We start from the raw sequence: 15,636 nt of genomic DNA, 5'->3' as shown, positions 1-15,636 counted from the left end.
AGGACAGAACTACCATGCTGAGTTGGGCTGAGCAGGGAGGTGGGGGTGGGGGGAGGAGAGGGGGGGCAGCAGGACAGAGACAGCCAACATATAAGATCTGGGGAGGAAGTGCACCCCTGTCGGGTCTAGGATAGCAAAGATGGAATATAGATTTTAGTAAGTAATAACTCAGGAGTTTCGGAGGGGAGACATTAGCCACGTGGAAGTTTGGGAGTAGCCCAGACATTGAGCTATTTAAGGCGTATCAAAATAGAAGGCGGCTTCGTGAGTCTTTCATTTGGGAATCCACAGGGTAGTGAAAACTCACACCAGGAAGATTAGAGCAGATTAATCAAATTCAGCAACACACAACTGTCCATAATCTCAGTCCCAAGGGATCCAAAAGCACATGATGTGCGTACATGCACGCAGGCAAACATATATCCATAAAATTTAAAGTCTAAAATAGTTCAAATTGTTTCTGTATTTCTTGTTGCAGCTAATTATTATTATTAATTACTCCTGTGTGCTGGGATCAAAGATGTGTGCCTCCTGGCCTGACTTTTCTGAGTGTCATAGAGCAAACGGGACAGAAGGAAAGCACAGGACCTGGTAGAACATCTAAATCTGGACACTTAGATTTCCAGAGGTGAATGGGGAGTAAAGACACTCCAACCCAACAAACAAGAAAGAAAATTGTTGTGGAACTGGGGAGGTTGTGGTGTGTGTGCGTCACTAGACCCATAAACCAGGGTTTACTGCTCAAACAGAAACGTCCTGATGGCCTTTAATTAAATAAAATAATAACAGTGACTTTAAAGTATTTCTTCCTGAGGGAGAAAAAAGGCCAAAAACCCAATAGTAAATCCTCTCTGGAACAATGACTCAGTATTGCTCTCAGACAACATTCCAATGAAAATACCAAGGGGGGGGGGAAAGAGTGGGAAAGGACAAAACCCACTGAAAATGTAAAAAGATCTGATAAACCCAAGTAGCCAATAAAAGAATCAAAACTAGATCCCCCCCCCCCCCATTATTCACGACATTGCGTTGCTGCAGTGAAAAGATTCAAGAGCTCTGGGTTCTTTTTCTATAGAAAAGCCACACAAAATAAAATGCCACCAGCTTTCTTGTGGTTGGAGAGATGGCTCAGCCTTTAAGAGCACTCCTGGCTCTTGTTGAGGGTCTGACTTCCTAGGACTAACATGGGCCTCACAATCGTCCATGACCCCAGTTCCAGGGGATCCCATGCACTCTTCTGATTATCTGTGGGCTCATGCATACAGGTGGTTGTGCACATGCACATGCCCAGGCACACATGCATACACAGAAAATAAGAAAAAAAATACCCTCAAAAAACAACTTTCTTCTGCACCTTTAGTTGTCCTCCCTGGAGGAAGCTATTTCCCATAGTTTTAGTAATTTTCTTAGGGTTACCATTTAATTGGGGATTGGGTCAGTGCTTGCTGTGCAAGCAAGTGGTGACCTAAGTTAAAACCCCTAGATTCACATAGGATCCTGGCTATGAGGATTACTCTTAGTTGTCAACTTGACCGGTTCTGTACCTGAGAGGGAAGGTTGTCCTTATGCCTCCCTCTTCTGCCACCTCTGCTCTGAGACAGTCTGCGTACCTATGGCTAGCCTGAAGCTCCATAAACAGACAAGGCCGGCGTTGAACTCAGAGAGATCTGCCTGTCTCTGCCTCTTGGGTGCTGGGATTGAATGCCTGCAGTTCCACTATGCTGGGCTGTGAAGGAGTTTCTTGACCAGTTGAACTGAAGTGTGACACTCACCCAGAATGTGGGTAGCAATGTCTAGTGGCAGGTAAAAAGAAAGTTCAGGAAATTTCTGCTTTCTCCCTATTTCTCTTCCTTGTACTGGCAACTTCATCTACCCCATTGGCATTTTGCTCTTTCCACTGCTGCTGCCATGTTCGCCTAAAGATCTCAGTTTCTTTAGGCTTCCAGTACTCACCGAGGAGCAATGGCTTTTCCAGAAATTCTCCAGGCCTTCAATGCCAGAGAGGACTACTGAGGTGTCTGGCCTCATGGACTGAGCAAGCTCCTGGGCTCTCAGCCTCTCCAATGTAAGAGCAGACACTGTTTTATTACCTCGAGTATTTTGCACAAGTCAGTTGTACTGCTAAGTTTAATGTCACCTTGTCACATATTAGTCATAAGAGTGTCACTTGAGAAAATGCCTGTATAAGATCTGGCAGTAAGACATTTTTCTTAGTGATTAATGGAGAAGGCCCAACCCATTCTTGGTGGTGCCACGCCTGGGCTAGTGGTCCTGGGTTCTATTAGAAAACAGGTTGAATAAGCCATGGGAGAGCAAGGTAGTAAGCAGCACCCCTCCATGGCCTCTGCATTCTCCAGGTTCTTGTCCTGTTTGAGTTCTTGTTCTGGCTTCTTTTAGTGACAGACTACAATGTAGAAGTGTGAGCCAAATGAACCCTTTCCTCCCAAACTTGCTTTTTGATCATGATCTTTCACACAGCGATAGAAACCCTAGTTAAGATACCAGTCTATAATAAGTCTCCATTTTAGTAAATATGCATTCTAGTGGTTCTGTTCATATACCAGGATGGTAGCATACTTTTGTAATCCCAATTCTGGGCAACAGAAACAGGAGGATCTTTGGAGTTCACTGGCCAGCTAGTCTAGCTTTCTTGGTAATATCTAGGTTAAGAGAGATCTCAAACAAATAAGCAAACACCACAAGCCAAACTAACCAAAACAAGGTGGATAGCTTTTTTTTAAAAAAAGATTTATTTTTATATATGTGAGTACGCTGTCACTGTCTTCACACCAGAAGAGGGCGCTGGATCCTATTATAGATGATTGTGAGTGACCATGTGGTTGCTGGGAATTGGATTCACAACCTCTGGAAGAACAGTCAGTGCTTTTTTTTTTTTTTTTTTTTAAACTTTGAGCCTCCCCCCACGCAGGGAGGCGCAGGCTTGCGTCAGCAGCGCGCGACTCGGGGGCTCCCAGCTCGGTATTCCGAGCTTTTTTTTTTTTTTTTTTTTTTTGAAGCATGTCCGTCATCTTCGCTCCGGACTGGCTACGCGGCAAAGCCAAGGTCAACCAGGAGACTATCCAGCGGCTCCTGGAGGAGAATGACCAGCTGATCCGCTGTATCGTGGAGTACCAGAACAAGGGCCGAGCAAACGAGTGCGTCCAGTATCAGCTTACATAGAAATCTCATTTATTTAGCTACCATCGCAGACTCCAACACAAACAGTCTTACAAAGGCTGTGGAGTAGTCTTCCAGGAGGCCGTACTGAGGAGTGGCTGCGTGGAACCCGTCTCATGGGAAATAGAGAGCTGCCTAGAACATGGGCGAAGAGTCCCATGCATTTTAGACTGAAGAAACTTGCTACTGACTCTACTATATTCTTATTGTAAATATTTTAGTAATAAACAGATTCCGCAGTTAAAAAAAAAAAAAACTTTGAGCCTTTAGCTATAATAAGTTTATTTTATAAGTCATTAATACCCGGGCTGGAGAAGAGGTGGCTCAGAAGTTAAGAGCACTGACTGCTCTTCCAGAGGTCCTGAGTTCAATTCCCAGCAACCACATGGTGGCTCACAATCATTTGTAATGAGGATCTGATGCCCTCTTCTGGTGTGTCTGAAGACAGCTATGGTGCACTTATATATAATAAATAAATCTTTTTAAAAAAAGGCATTAATACCCAATTCTTATAACTTTTACCGAGAATAAATTAATAACTTACAAGAACTTCATTAATTTAAGTAGAGGTTTAACATTACACATGCTAAACTTGGAACTTTGAAGTTTTAATATTATATGTATAATTAAGTCATTAAGCAGTCAGTGCTCTTAACCATCTCTCTAGCCCCAAAGATTTATTTATTTATTTTATGTATGTGAGTACATGGTCATTGTCTTCAGACACACCAGAAGAGGGCATCAGATCTCATTTCAGATGGTTGTGAGCCACCATGTGGTTGCTGGGAATTGAACTCAGGGCCTCTGGAAAAGCAGTCATGCTCTTAGCCATGAGTCATCTCTCCAGCCCCTTTTGAGGAATAATGCTGAAGATTGACCTCTGGCCAAAACACGCACCTGACTCATGTGCGCATGCACCAGTACCCATATGCACACACATAATAACTAAAATTTAAAATGCTAAATGTTTGTTCCTATGATCTATTAACTCCCATTTTTTGTGGTGCTGGGGATGAAACCCAGGACCTTGTGTATGCTAGGCAAGCAATCTCTTCCAAGTTACACACATAGACCAATATATTCATTTTATAAGTAAAGTTATGAAACAATCTGGCAAAGCTATACACAGCCACAGAGGCAGTCCTAGCGATGAAACCTTTGTCATGTCAACCAACCTCAGGCTTGTTCAAAACTTGTTAGCTTAACTTCTTTTCTAAAATCCCTTCTCTTCTTCCTACACCATATTATTTCTAGTAAACATTTACTTTTTAATGTGATATAGAAAGCCTAGTTCTTATTATCCTGGTTTTTGATAGGGTACAGGAAAAAAAGCTTCCCACCCAGGTTTTTTACTCTTGGCTCTGTGTTGTGAAGAGATACTTCTCAGCAATATAATCCATACACATTGTGCATTCACTATTTTGCAGATTTGGCTTGACTATTAATTTAATTATGTCCTTTGAATCAGAAGGCAAATAAGTGTCCTGCTGGAATCAGAAGATGAGGTCTTAGCTAGTGTTGTCGATAGTTTGCTGTGTACCTTGGCAAGTAACTTAACCTTAGTTTTCTCTCTCAGGTTAACCATTATCAAGATAAAAATCATACGTCAAGATTGGCAAAGCCATCAGAAATTACACAGCAAAATTTGCCCTATCCACCTGTGTAGTTAGTTTTCCTAAGCATTACAGACCAGTATCTTTTCCATGCATTGTGTTTTTTTTTTTTTTCACTGTGTCTCAAGAAATAAAAGAAAAAAGTGAAAGCACTAAACAAATATAAAGCTAGTTTTAAAAAAGGTCAGATAATATTTACATTAGCAGGTACTGTAATCTTAAATTTTATCGCAATATGAGCTCTAGCCAGCTTGCACAATTCAAAAATTATAAGTTATGAAGCCTATATAGGGAAAAAACAGAAAAGGAATAAGGCTGGAACAAAATTAACAGTGAATTTGTTGAATACCTTTGAAGGGAAAACAAAACACCCTTAAGGTTAAGCATAGTAATATCCTCTCAGTGTTTACTGGTATTTTTCCACTTTGAGCATTTCTGAAGGAAAGATGTGCAATAATAATGTGCCGTGCCATTTCTGGGTTATATAGAACATTATATCATTATTTCATTTACAATACTTCTTCCCAGGCCACTGTCCTAAACAACTAGCTGCAACCTGCAAAATCCTCAGTCCCGGCCGAGACTCCAAGTCCCGAAATGCTTTCCGGGCTGTCTGCCGTATTCGCAATGGCGATGTTTCCATCGGGAATTGTAGTCAAATGAAGTCCGTATTTCTGGGCTGTGAGACAGAAGGATAACCTCGCCCAAAACTACAATTCCCAAAAGACTGCGCGCGCCCTTCCCGCTCCGCCCGCCGTCGTTCTCCGCCCCTGGCCTCTCCTCCCTCTCTGGGCTGCGCTGTTCATGCCTTCCTGTTGGTCAGAGCAGGGAGAAGTTCACTCTGATCAGCTGATTCCAACTGACAACAAGAAAGGAGGAAGCCTGGGAGGCAGCAGAGGAGGAGGGGGCGGAGATGGAGCTGAGGATGGATCCACTGGGGCCCTAGAGCAGTCCAGGTCCCGTAGCAGTCTGCCACCCCCACACCGCCTTGCCTCCGTCGAGCTGCTCCGGGTGGGCTCTGCGGGCCGCGGACAGGGCGGGGGCGCCTCGGCCCAGCCCCAGGCGAGCTCTGGTCCCGGGGCTCCAGTCCTTCCCGGGAGGAAGGGGGGACGGGTGCGGCTCGGGTGGGGGTGGGGTAACATAAACAATGGATTTGGCTCCGGGATGTGCGGGTTTGTGTGAGATTTGGGGGGCCTTCTTTGTTCTTCGGCTCCGCTGCCACCCCTTGGGCAGTGGTGGTGGTGTCCGGGAGCGAGGTGGGGGTGAGGGACCCTGGATTGGAGAGAGGCATCGAGGTGGGGAGGGCGGTTCGAGTTGGCATATTGTTTGCTTGGTTTGGTGGTAATGGTGGTGGTGCGGGTCAGCTGTTCTTTTGAAGGTTGGTTTTCTGTTTTTCTCTGTAGCGACAAGTTTTGATTTTTGTTTCCCTTTTGAGAGCTGACTGGGCACGTCTGAGGTTAAGGTGAAAATAAGGTCTCCTGGTTACTCCCTTGCCTTCCTTGTTTATCTGAAGATCAGATGGATAGATTGGTTACTGTAAGGGAGGAGTGCATATCTGAACGGAGGACTTTACACTTGGTTGTGCTTTTGGAATAGAAGGCAAAGGTAGGAAGAATTAGGAGTGCAATTGCATGTAGAAGTGACACAAAACTCCCTTTCCTGCCTCCCCAAGTTTTTGATTTAAGTGCTTGAGTGACAAGTGAGTTGTTTTGAATCACTATAGGACCTGGCTCAACTGTGCGCTTAAGTGCAGGAATTGTGCCTTCAGTTGCTCCCAGCTCTCTTCCTCTGTAGAAAGAAGAGACAAAAGGATGCACAATAGTTGTTTTATTGGTTTCAGACATGAAGTTGGGACCATTGTTGTCAGTTTTAGAGACCTTACTAGGCCTTTGCTTGTCCAGATCTGAAACAGTCCATTTATAAGGATAATTGGGTCTGTGGAGGTCTTTGAGCGAGGTCTGAAGTTATTGTTTCAGTGTTTTTCTTTAGCTTTTTGCAGACCACCTTCTCCACTTCTCACATATAAAGAACAGTGCAGAGGGCTAGCCTCCTAAAAAACTGTTCAGTGATTTTGAGTCAGAATTCGATAAAATAAGCAGAGCATTTTACCAACAAACCTGCAGAATCTTTTAGAAAGAGGCTCTGGGCCTAGAGTGTTTTGTTGTTATACATGTTTGTTTTGAGACAGGGTCTCTGTGTAGCCCTGGCTGACCTGGAACTCGCAGAGATCCCCCTACCTCTGCTTCCCATGAGCAGGTGCCCGTAGGCCGTTTTTTGTGGTTTATGTAGTAGCCGGGCTTCAGCCTTTAGAGTTCGAGGATTTACAGGTGTACGACATACCCAGCATGGCACTTGTTTTCAGAAGTGAGGTCCTTAGCCAGGATTTTGAGATGACATTTCTAGTCCTAGAATAAGCCACTGTAAGTTGTATAAGCAGGAATGAGGGTTCTCTCTAGTTTTGGCCTAGCATTTAGGTGCTCTTTTTTATTTGCTCAGTTTAAGGTACACTTCTGCTTTTTCCCCCAGATGAGTAAAACTTTCTTTCTCTGTTCCAGGTAGCCCTTGCAACAGTGGCCTAAGGTCCATGTAAATCGAACAGCTCCTCACCACCTTCTGTCATCAGCAGAGCCCTCAGTGTGCAGCAGAGACTCTGTCCAGTTGGCTTCCACCACATTTCACCTTGCAGAGGATGAAACCATCAAACTCAGTTGACACTGCTGCTGGTGCAAGAGACTGGGAGGCAGAGAATTAAACATTTGAACATTTGTGTGTAAAAATCCTTAGCCAGACAGGTTTGCAGAAGCCTGTGGAAGCGCTAGCCGCCTTCAGACTCAGAGCATTTGTCTTCCTTCATTCCTGAGAAAGCACAGTAGTGACTGTTGCAGGGTGGGTGGTTTCCAGAGTCTTACGGTATGAGTGCCCAGACTTCCCTAGCAGAGAAGGGCCTAAATCCAGGGCTCATGTGCCAGGAGAGTTATGCTTGCAGCGGGACGGATGAAGCTGTTTTCGAATGTGACGAGTGTTGCAGTTTGCAGTGTCTCCGCTGTGAGGAGGAACTCCACCGGCAGGAGCGTCTTCGAAACCATGAGCGGATAAGACTCAAAGCTGGCCATGTCCCTTACTGTGACCCCTGCAAGGGCCCCAACGGGCATTCGCCAGGTGTTAGGCAGAGGGCAACTGTGAGGTGCCAGACCTGCAAAATCAACCTCTGCCTGGAGTGCCAGAAGAGGACTCATTCAGGGGGCAACAAGAGAAGACACCCTGTTACAGTGTACCATGTCAGTAAGGTCCAGGAGTCCCCTGAGGGGGAGGAGATGGATGAGGAGACCAAGAGGAGGAAGATGACAGAGCATGTTGTGAGCTTCCTCCTGGTAGACGAAAACGAAGAGATCCAGGTAAGTCCCCAGCCATTAGGGACTCCTGTCTGTATATCCATCTGTTGCTGGGACCTTGCTCTCCAAAACAGGAAGGAGGCAGTGCCCCTTAGAGGCAGAAAAGGCCAGGGCCTCAGAAGCCTTAAGTTGTCTGCAGTCAAATTTATTTAGTTAGGTTGTTTTTGGTTTTGTTTTGAAGTTTTACTTTGTAGCTCAGCTGGCCTGGAATTCACAATAATAATCCTCCTGCCTCAGTTTTCCAAGTGTTGGGATTGTAGATGTGAACCATTATGCCTTGTTACCTTTTAGTGTTTTGAGACAGGGTCTTGCTGGGTAGTTCAAGCTGGCCTTGAACTGATGACCTTCTACCTCAACCTCCTGAGGTACTGGGACGGCAGAGTTAAGATTTAGTTATTTGCCAGCTAGATAATCTTGGGCCAAATTCATTTTCCTTTCCAAGCCACAGTTTTCTCATCTGTTCAATGGGAACAGTGGTTGTGGGAATGAAATGAGCCTCTGCAGGGTGTTGCCTGCCAGTACTGTCATTAATGGTAGGAAAAACTGCTTAAAACATATGGGAGAGTATGTAGGAAACCGTGAATAATGTTATAAATACGGGACTGTGTATCCTTAGTATTGAAGGGGAAGAAATCTTTTACAAAGACAGTATTCTTTCAGATGGCCTCTTTTGATTTATTTACATAAGCTTCTTAGTCCATTATCTGTTGATATAGCAAAATATCTGAGTCTGGGTAACTTATGAGGAATAAAAAAATTATTTTGCTCACAGATCTAGAGCGTGGAAAGTTTGGGAGTCTCTGAGTATTCTATGGCAGGGGTATCAGGATCCTGCTTAAGTTTCTTGGCTCAGTAAGCCGCCCCTCCCATCACAGGGCTCCACTTTGATGACCTTACCCCAGTACTTCCCATAGAGTCCTCATCTACGGATGCGAGGATCAAGTCTGGGTGGGGCACCATCCCTCAGTGGTTAAGAGCAGTGGGTTGTTCTTGCAGACGAATTTTCCAGCACCCGCATTAGGCCTGTAGTTCCAGCTAAGGGATCCAACAGTCTCTTGGTCTCCAAGAACACCATGTGCACAATCTATACTCTACATAAACATATATATATATCATTTAAACAATAGTTTCAGAGGACTGTTCCAACCATGGTGACTTGTGGAAGGCTTCTAGAGTGACTCTGGTTTGTCTCACTTGGAGAGAGAGTGGCAAGAGATGGATGTGAAAAAGTGTTTCTTAAGCTGTGACCATCAGGAATGACTGTGGAAAGAGTACTTTTTTTTTTTTTTTTTTTTTTTTTTTTGAGACAGGGTTTCTCTATGTAGTCCTGACTGTCCCAGAACTCCAATCTGTAGACGAATCCACCTGCTTCTGCCTCCCAAATACTGGGATTAAAGGCCTGTGCTTCCATGACCTGGTAGGGTAATGTACTGTTAGGTTTTTGTTGTTGTTTGTTTGTTTGTTTTAAATTGGCTTTAAAAATGCATGTGTGTCTCACTGCACATGTGATGGGGGATAGTTTGTAAGAGCCGATTCTTACCTTCCACCATGTGGTTCCCGGGGATTGAACTCAGTGTTGTTGGTAACAATAAGCTTCTGCCATCTTGAGGCAGGCCCTTTAGTTGGCTGTCAAGGGGCGGCTGCCTCAGTGTTGAATTCACGCCATAGTCCAGCGCTCATGGGCTGTGCAGCCACAGCAAGTTTCTCCTGCCTCACTAGTCCCTTCTGCTTCCACTAGTCCTTTCTCCTGCCTCACTAGTCCCATAGAACTGCCGAGAAAACAGGAGTGGATGACTTACCATACAGGGCCTCACGTCCTGTACTGGTTTGTTGTTGCCAGGCCCCTTGTGGTATTTTTGTGACCCAGTCACTTAGTATTTGGTGATGACTCAGTCCCAGAGGGAGGAACTCCGATGTAAGTCACCAACAGAGAGATTTCCCAATTATTCACTTAAGTATTTCTTACCTCTCCCTTTTCCTATGTGGTTAAGCTGATGGAAATGAATTATGTCATGATCCCTGTTCACTTCCCCTGTTGCTGGATACTTGCTAACAGACTTCCTTTGTTGGTTTGCGAGGAACTAATAGAGTTAGGGACAAATGACCCAGATCCCATTCTGCCTCCCCTTGTCAGCAGTAATGTCTTCATTATAGATTATGCTCTAATTGGGCAACATTGTGGACTAAATATTTTATAAATGGAGCAGCTGGATCTGGATAGTTCTTGTTTGTTCTGGTATACTGCCAGCCTCTGAAAGTCACAGTTCATGGTTTGTAAAGTGAGAGGAAGATTTGGGAAGAACCAGTAGTTTTCATGAATATTGTGTAGACAGACCCCTTTTAAAAAATATGTGTTTACTTAAGGTATGTGCTCATTTTAACTTAATATTTATCCTAATCTCTCTCTCTCTCTCTCTCTCTCTCTCTCTCTCTCTCTCTCTCTGTGTGTGTGTGTGTGTGTGTGTGTGTGTGTGGTACCTATATGTGTCTTTTTGCAGGCTAAAGCTAGAGGTTGATCTTTACTTTTGGAGACAAAGTCACACACTGAGCATACAGCTTGCTGTTTAAGCTAGACTATTACCTGAAAGCCCTTGGAATCCTCTTGGCCTCTGCTCCCACCTTTACTGTCCCCCCAGTAAGTACTAGGGTTCCTGGTACCTGCCACCATACCTGTATCTTCATTCTTTCCTCTGCTTTATCCTTTTTTCTTTCTGGAGACCTTTAAAGGCATTGTCTAGAGTAACCCACGCTATCCTTAGACTCTTTGCAATAAAGGATGACCTTGAATTTTCTTTTGAGACAGGGTCTCACAGATCTTGGCTATCCTACAAATCACCATGTAGATAGATTAGGCTGACATTGAACTTAGAGATCAGCTTGCCTCTGTCTCCAAAGGTGTGTGCTTAGCACACCTGGCTTGGCCTTGAACTATGATCTTTTTTGACTGACTCCACTTCCTTACTGCTGGGATTATAGGTTGTACCACCAAGCCTGGCTTATGTGGTGCTGGGGATTGACCCTAAGGCTTGCTTCATGTGTACTTGGTCAACACTTGACCAATAAAACTACATCCCTAGCCCAGTCAGGCTGTCTGCCCATCATCTCCACCTCTGTCTTGTTCTCTTCAAACATTTTATCCCCAAATAGGGTAGAAAAAAAAGTCCCAGTATTATCACTTTCAGATAGCTTTTTTTATGGGGCTGGAGAATTTGCTCAGAGGTTAAGAGCATTGGCTGTTCTTCATAGGACCTCGGTTAATTCTCAGCACCCACATGTCAACTTCCAGCTGTCTTGTGACTCCAGTTCCAGGAGATCTGACACTCACACAGATCTATGTGCAGGTAGGACTTCAGTGTACATAAAATAAAAGTTTTTTTTTTTTTTAAATTTTATTTTGAACCAGTGTTGTTATTTAGGGGTACTCACAGGAGCATAGGTAATTCAGTGGCTATACCACTGAAGAAAAGTATCTTCCCTTCCCTAGCAATTATTAATTAAATACTTGGTGATTCTGAGGAAGGCATGTTTGTTTTTTAAATGAAAAAGTTATGTGTGTGTGTATGAGCTTGTCTGAGTTCATGTGTGCCAAATGTGTGCAGGTGCCAGAGAAGGCTAGAAGACTGTTGGAAGCTGGAGCCATCTGATGTGGGTGCTGGGAATCAACCCTGGTTCTCTGCAGAGGTGGTCCACACTCTGAACCTCTGAGTTGCCTCTCCAGCGCCCTCTTAGGGTTTGCGGCAGGGTCTCACTGTGGACTTCAGACTAGCCTTGAACTACCTTCTTATCCCAGTGCAGAGGCTATGGTCATGCCTGTCTTGTTGTACGGTCCATCTTTCTTTTTCTTTTTTCAGAAGGTTTCTCTGTAACTTTGACTGTCCTAGAACTTGCTCTGTAGACCTCAGAGGTTCACCTGCCTGTGTCTCCTGAGTACTGGGATAAAAGGTGTTTGCCACCATGCCAAGATGGTTCCCTTTTTTAAAAAAGGGATTAGAAAGAAATCTAATGAGACAAATCTAGCTCTAGAGACACCTGCCCTTCATCTGTTTTTGTGTTTGTTTGCCAGTGTGATGTGTGTAGCTGGGCTGCTGAAGGCCCCTGTTTTTCCTTCAGTAATAAATATTGACCATTCCTGGGAAATAATAGTTTATCAATCACAGCAACATTAGTTGGGAAGAGAGGATTGGAACAGAATTCATTCACTTTAGGTACTGTTTGTTCTCACAGAGTTATAAGTAAAAACTTAGATAACTAAAATTTAAAAAGCCCCCTCCTACTATGGTGTTAGGAATTTTTCTTAGTGCCTGCATGAGACATTTAATCCTAGTGATAATCCTGTGTATTAGTTTCATATTACCCTAGCCAATCATTATGCAGATTACCATCTAATTTCAGAGATCAAAAGTCTTAAAGTGGGTGATAGGCTGTGCTCTTTGTAGAAACTAGAGAGACTTTTTTTTTTTTTTTTTTTTGGTTTTGTCTAGCTGTAAGAGTTGATGTGTGGTCCTTGATTTGTGGCCCTGTCCTTAAACTTTTAAGCCCTTAACTGAATCATCCTCAGGGTTCTGTTTGTCACATAAATTGCCACTATGTAGGTTCCTGGGATCAGGACTTGGATGTCACTTGGGGACAGTCTCCAGCCTGCTACATCTTGGGGAGTAAATTGTGTTTCACAGATGAGAACCCCAAAGGTTGATCTGGTTCAGAATGTCCACAGTGCAGTGATTGAGAAATGGATCTGCCAGATAAAGGCTCACTACAGAACAGGTTCCAGTGGAGTAAAGCTGCTGTAGGGCAAAGAACTTAACCAAACACCCTTCTGGGCTCACAGAAGTGGTCCTGCCAGGGAGTTCATCCTCTCTTTCCTGTGTTTTGTGGCCTTTCTAGTGAAATGGGCAGACTTCTGGGATTCCACCCATTGTGTTTTCTAGCCTTAGTGGAGCCAGTTGAGAAGAGCACAGTATTTACAGACCCATTATTCAATTGGTTATGAAGGACTTATACTAACAGGTTGTTTATAATGTCCAGAAGTCAGACCAACACCCTTAGCAAATGTCTCAAAGGTTAAGAGACTAAGCTTTCGAGTGACTGGGGTTCTTACAGGAGGAAGAAGGTGCTGTTTTCCTATTTTGGGGGTCTTCAAGAAGCTGGACATCTTGTTAGTATGTTTAGTAATTGGGGAAAAAGATGAGAAACAAAGTCATTCTTCATTTTTTTTTCTTCTAACACTCAGGCCAGTTATCTCATTTTTGAAAAAAGATTTATTTATTTATTATATAAGTACACTGTAGCTGTCTTCAGACACAGCAGAAGAGGTCATCAGATTTCATTACAGATGGTTGTTAGCCACCATGTGGTTGCCAGGATTTGAACTCAGGATCCCTGGAAGAGCAGTCAGTGCTCTTAACTACTGAGCCATCTCTTCAGCCCTATCTCATTTTCTAAGATTTATATGTTTTTATTTTGTTTATGAGTACGTTGTTTGTATGTGTGTGGTACCATGTGCATGTCTGGTGCCCGTAGAGTTAGAGATAGTTGTGACAGTTGTAAGCTGCCATGTGGGTGTTGGCAACCAAACCTGGTGCCTCTGAAAGAGCAACAACTGCTCTTAACCTCTGGGAGAGGCATACTACCCAGAACTGTGTTTCATCTTCATGCTGACTGACCACTGACTGATACTCAGGCCGGCCCAGGGACTCAGTTTCCTAAGCTGACTCATGACGTGGTTGGGGAGAGGGACTAACAGTGTCCAGGTGGGTCAGGCTTTCCTTGAGTCTCAAGCATCCATAGACTACTCTGTGACTTGGGAACCCAAGCTGAGTCTTCTGCCGTTCCCTCAGCCTGGTCATTGATACCTCACTGAGACTGGTCCTTTAGGAAGACCCAACACATTGCTTAGCTGCCTTCCTTGTTGACAGTCCCAGAATAGTGCTGCTCAAAATACTGGGACTTGTTTTTTTTTTTTTTTTTTTTTTTAAATTGACCAAAAGAAACCTTATTTTAGTAGGATTCAAAAATGGATAAAGATGTTTTCTTCTTGGATGGAAAGTCTTTATCTTGATGGGCTGGGCAGGTCTGACACGTGTATGTTTTTATGTCATGGTTCCTGGGTCTGCTTTACTCTGTCCTCTGTCCTGGTAGCTTCTGGGACCTTGCCTTTAGGTAGTCTCCTTCAAACCCCAGAGGACTCCATCATGTGCAAAAGGAATTGTGATTTTCTATATTGTTGAACTTTTCCATTCTTCTCTCTAATGTCCAGATGGATAGGGAGTAAGACCTGACTTTGGTGCAGTGGGGAGTTACTCTCTGACAAGTTCTGGTCAGAATTACATACATTTTGCCATTAGTTTCTTAAGTGCCATAAGAAAATAAAACCCAACTCTCTGGTGCTGTCTAAATAACAATATTTGGCTGAGTGTCAGGGTCTCCCAACCCTGCCCTTTACTCATAGGAAGTAAGAGCTCCTTTGTTTAGTGATGGTGGTGGACTAGACAGACTTAAAATGGGATTACTGGGAAACCCAGCACTGGGGTGACTCAGACAAACAGAAGCATGAAAGAGCTCCTATTGTGTGCCTTCAGTCTCTGCTCAGGGTCTTGGGAGTACTCTCAGCTTTGGATTCATTCTGTGGTAACTAAGTTCTGGCTTTTAACCTGGGAGACTATTTTGTTTAGTACAGGGCTGTTTAAAATTTGATCCATATAAGCCATCAAGATCACAGTGAGCCAGCTTTTAAGGAACCCATCTTTATCTGAGTTACCTCCACTTTGTGTGAAATTACCTTTACCTCACCCCTCCTCAGTTTTGAAGTCATCTTTTTGACTTTGAAAGCGCTTGGCTTTTTTGAGCCAGGATTAATGTAGAGGGCAAGGTTGCTTGCTGAGTTAGTTGACTGTGTATTTTTTCTGGGCATGTGTCTCTTGACTGTATCATTCTGGATCTTTCCTGCGGGTTGTGTAGCCCTGGTGGCTGACTGAACTGTGCGGGGGGACCTGGCTTGCTTAGGGAGGAGCTCCTAGGAGACTTTTTAGTTCATGTTTAAGTTCTAACTGATTGCTGAAGAGAAATTAGAAGGAGCTAGCGGGAAGGCCGTGGTGAAGGGAAGGGAAGCTGAGCCTTGAATTCAGTTGGTAGCAAGGATTTCCTTGAACTTCTGACCTTCCAGCTTCTACCTTAGACCTGGGATAAGCAGGTGAGCATCTCCATGCCTGATTTGTGCAGTGCCGGGCTCTATACCCAGGGCTTCACCAAACAGTCTGCCAAGTGAGCTATATTTCCAACTCTCTTTTTGCCTTCCTTAAAAAAAAAAAAAAAACAAAACAAAACAAAATCTTTTATTATGTATGTGTTGGTGTGTGTGACAGCTGAGTGTGTGTAGGTGCCACTGCTTGAGTGTGGAGGGCAGAAGATAACTGCACAAGTCCGTTCTCCTTTTTATACGGGAGTTCTGGGGATTA

At 44.0% G+C, this 15,636-nt stretch overlaps 1 protein-coding gene and 1 pseudogene across 4 annotated transcripts in view; both read left to right on the top strand.

The window, feature by feature from the left end:
- Positions 1-3,012: 3,012 nt before the first annotated feature.
- On the top strand, positions 3,013-3,344 carry LOC308439909 (SS18-like protein 2; annotated as a pseudogene). Its single transcript has one exon. The product of its transcript is annotated as an SS18-like protein 2 (transcript).
- A 2,323-nt stretch (positions 3,345-5,667) lies between these two features.
- The window catches only part of ZFYVE1 (zinc finger FYVE-type containing 1), a 46,017-nt gene continuing 36,048 nt past the window's right edge, over positions 5,668-15,636 (top strand). Inside the window, exons 1-2 of one of the 3 annotated variants that reach the window (XM_080908323.1) lie at positions 5,668-5,801; positions 7,350-8,185. In XM_080908323.1, coding sequence (XP_080764449.1) covers positions 7,703-8,185 — 483 coding nt within the window. In that variant the 5' untranslated portion in view covers positions 5,668-5,801; positions 7,350-7,702. Of the gene's footprint in view, positions 5,802-6,178; positions 6,396-7,345; positions 8,186-15,636 lie in introns of those variants that run through there. The other 2 variants (XM_080908321.1, XM_080908322.1) reach the window with 2 other exon arrangements.

This window comes from Micromys minutus (genome assembly GCF_963924665.1).
Source record: "Micromys minutus genome assembly, chromosome: 1".
NCBI classification, from domain to species: Eukaryota; Metazoa; Chordata; class Mammalia; order Rodentia; family Muridae; genus Micromys; species Micromys minutus.
This window is presented reverse-complemented; position numbering and strand designations above follow the sequence as displayed.